This window comes from Prosopis cineraria, unplaced genomic scaffold, assembly GCF_029017545.1.
Source record: "Prosopis cineraria cultivar Desert tree isolate PC_DT_omini unplaced genomic scaffold, ASM2901754v1 PC11, whole genome shotgun sequence".
NCBI lineage: Eukaryota > Viridiplantae > Streptophyta > Magnoliopsida > Fabales > Fabaceae > Prosopis > Prosopis cineraria.
The window spans coordinates 7827668-7831344 of NW_026555342.1; the positions used below are offsets into that span (position 1 = coordinate 7827668).

Below are 3677 nucleotides of genomic sequence, written 5' to 3' on the forward strand. Positions count from 1 at the left end.
AAAAAAAAAAAAAAAAAGTAAAAGGAGAGAGAAGTCTTTCAGTACCCTTCCAAGGACAAAGTGAACGCTAACCCCTTCCCGTCTTCTTACGTCCGTCACCTGCGCGTAGAGGAAGAACGGAAGTGAAACTCATTCGGCGAGAATTCAGATTTCAGAGCCATGTCTCTTAATCTTCGTCAGAAGCAAACCGGTAATTCTCATCTTGCTCTTGGTTTCTGCTTTTGTGAAAATTTTGGCAAAGAGAGCTTCAATCTTTTGCTACAGTTAATAAATGCCTTCTATCGCCATGATTTATTCAGCCTATACCTTCTGGAATTAATTTTGATGCTTAAAATATCAAATCTCAGGAATTTTTTTCCAAATTAAAAGCTTTATCATTTCTCCGCGTATTGATATTCTCGAGTATGATTTGTTGTTGTCTCAGAATGCATAGCCCGCATGTTGAATCTGAACCAACCGATTAACGCAACAGGCACCACAAACGAAGAGGTGTACAAGATACTGATCTACGACAAGTTCTGCCAAAACATTCTTTCCCCGTTGATCCATGTTAAGGACCTCCGCAAGCATGGCGTAACCCTTTACTTTCTCATTGACAAGGACCGAAAACCTGTCCATGATGTGCCTGCTGTCTATTTCGTTCAACCTAATCAATCAAATATCCAGCGGATCATCGCTGATGCATCCCGCTCACTCTATGATAGTTTTCATCTCAATTTCTCGACCTCCATTCCTCGTCCACTTCTCGAGGATCTTGCATCTGGGACTTTGAATTCAGATTCAATTCGTCGGATATCCAAGGTGCATGATCAGTACTTGGAGTTCGTGACATTGGAAGATAATTTGTTTTCCCTGGCTCAAAAGTCCACCTATGTCCAATTGAATGATCCTTCAGCTGGAGATCGCGAAATTGAGGAGATTATCGAGACGGTTGTTAGCGGTTTGTTCTGTGTTTTAGCTACGCTTGCTGTTGTGCCAATCATAAGGTGTCCACGCGGTGGTCCTGCAGAGATGGTTGCATCAGCATTGGATCAGAGATTGCGAGACCATATGTTGGCAAAGAACAATTTGTTTACAGAGGGCGGTAGTTTTGTTAGCTCCTTTCAGCGCCCAGTTTTGTGCATATTTGATAGGAATTTTGAGTTATCAGTTGCTATACAGCACGATTTTCGTTACCGACCCCTTGTTCATGATGTTCTTGGATTGAAGCTGAATAGGTTAAGTGTGCAAGGAGAAAAAGGTGGGATAAGATCTTATGAATTGGATAGTTCAGACTCATTTTGGGTTGCAAATGGATCATTAGAATTTCCTGAAGTTGCAGTGGAGATTGAGACCCAGCTGAGTAAGTATAAGAAAGACGTGGATGAGGTAAATAAGAGGACTGGTGGAACTAGTGGTGCAGAATTTGATGGCACAGACTTGATTGGTAACACAAAGCATTTGATGAATGCTGTGAATTCGCTGCCCGAGCTCACTGAAAGAAAACAGGTGATTGATAAGCACACAAACATTGCTACTGTGTTGTTGGGTGAGATCAAGGAGAGATCATTGGATTCTTATGCAAAAAAGGAAAATGACATGATGATTAGAGGGGGTGTTGAACGTAATGAACTACTTGCTGTGCTCAGAGGGAAGGGGACAAAGATTGATAAGCTTCGCTTTGCCATCATGTATCTAATTTCTTCTGAAAGCATTAATCAGTCAGAAGTGGAAGCTGTGGAAACGGCACTGAGAGAATCTGAGGTTGATATTGCTGCTTTTCTGTATGTGAAGAAGATCAAATCATTGAATGTTTCATTGGCATCTGCAAATTCTGCTAGCAGAAGTAATATTGTTGACTGGGCTGAGAAACTCTATGGGCAGTCAATTAGTGCAGTGACAGCTGGTGTCAAGAATCTCTTATCTAATGACAGGCAGCTAGCGTTGACAAGGACAGTTGAAGCCTTGACTGAAGGGAGGCCTAATCCTGAAGTAGATTCATACCTTGCTTTTGATCCTCGTTCTCCTAAGTCTGGATCAGCTGGCGGCAGCCATTTGAAAGGACCATTTAAGGAGGCAATTGTGTTCATGATTGGCGGTGGTAATTATGTCGAGTATGGCAGTCTACAAGAGCTTGCGCGGCGTCAGCAGCCTGTCAAGCACGTTATATATGGAACAACAGAAATTCTCACTGGTGAGGACTTCGTAGAGCAGCTAACAATGTTGGGACAGAAGATGGGTTTGGGTACTGCTGGATCTTCAGCTCAATAGTTCAAAGGAAATTGTATACCCATTCCAGAAGGCCAAATTGTTGATGAACACAGACATGGAGGTAATGTACCAGCAAAGTCAATATTCATTTCATATTCACTGTCTGAAAGGGATTCAGGATCTCAGGCAATACATTTCTTCCTTGTTGTAAAGGAATTGGATTGCAGCTTGCTGTCTTCCTAGTTTTGTGTAACAGCTGTTTATGTGTCATTTTTATTTCATTGATTTTTGTCTGTTTCTTTTAAATTTTCCGCCTTCTAATGTGCAATCCTGCAAGCAAGAGTAATATTAGATGGTGCTTACGAAAGTTTACTTTGAATCTTTCTTTAAAGCTGTGGCATTTGTATTTTGTATTTTGTACTTGTCTTTCACTGGTCAGTGGTCATTGTCATTTTTGCAATAGGCCGAATTAATTTTGGTGAAATCGGAGTCTGGACTCTTTGTTTTCCATTTTTCTGTCAAAAAGTGTCCAAATTCTTTTGAAGCTCTTGTGTTCCCTTGCCCTGTTGAATGCATCCAGATCTTACAGGAGGTCAACCATGAGCGGTCTGTCAATATAGGCAGTGATAGAATACTCTTTCAGGCTTTATGATTTTTTTTTTTTTAAGAAAAAGTGTCCGGATTTAAAGGGATTTGAAGTTAATGGATCATCCTCTCTCAAAACTAGGTTTACGGTTAATATATAAAATATATAATGTAGCTTATTTGTCAAACTCTAGATCTGAAAATTTAAAACTAGATCCAAAGACTTCTGCGGGCCAATGGGCTTCGGCATTTGATAGACCCATGTGGTCTCCAACAATTATACAGGCTAGGAGCAGATGTCGACCATCCTTAATTTGGCGCTTAATAGTTCAAGCATAGCTCTTGTATTGTTTTAGAATGGTCTTGATCAGTTCTGTCACCTTTGCATTTGTGGGTTTTTATGAGAGACTGATTTTGTTTGATTCAATCTTTTCTTCTATAAAACTAGGACCAATCTTCGGTCATGATGTAAGAAATTTTTTCCAATGCTAATAATAGGCATGCTTTTACGTAGGATTTTTCACCGGCGCTTCTAAGTCCACACTCAAACTTTATAAGTAGTCTTCTCGACAATGAACTCCCAGTTCTAGTCTGCTTCTAGCTACAACTAATTGCTCCTCCATGATACGAATTGCCCACACCAATGAACGATTTCTAGTGGTTGATCTCTTGTACATGACTGATCATGTCCAATTAACATTTGTCTAGACTTTTATTTCTAGACGTGCTGCCCTCTTAAAATACAAATCCGTTGTGTCAGCTTCAGATATTTCAATATTCTGTAAGCTATCTCAGTGCGTTCTTCTGTGTTTATTCATAAGTTGACATCGTGTTTATAGGAAAACAAATGTTGGGTCTTTTATGAGTAAGATCGATCTATTTTCCCAATAGTTTTTGGTGCA

General features: G+C 40.1%; 1 protein-coding gene across 1 annotated transcript; it reads left to right on the plus strand.

The window, feature by feature from the left end:
• LOC129284813 (SEC1 family transport protein SLY1) lies at positions 1–2569 on the plus strand. Its single transcript, XM_054920290.1, has 2 exons — positions 1–190; positions 425–2569. The coding sequence occupies exons 1-2, from the start codon at positions 160–162 to the stop codon at positions 2248–2250; spliced, it is 1857 nt and encodes a 618-aa protein (XP_054776265.1). The 5' UTR covers positions 1–159; the 3' UTR covers positions 2251–2569.
• The last annotated feature ends 1108 nt before the right edge of the window (positions 2570–3677 follow it).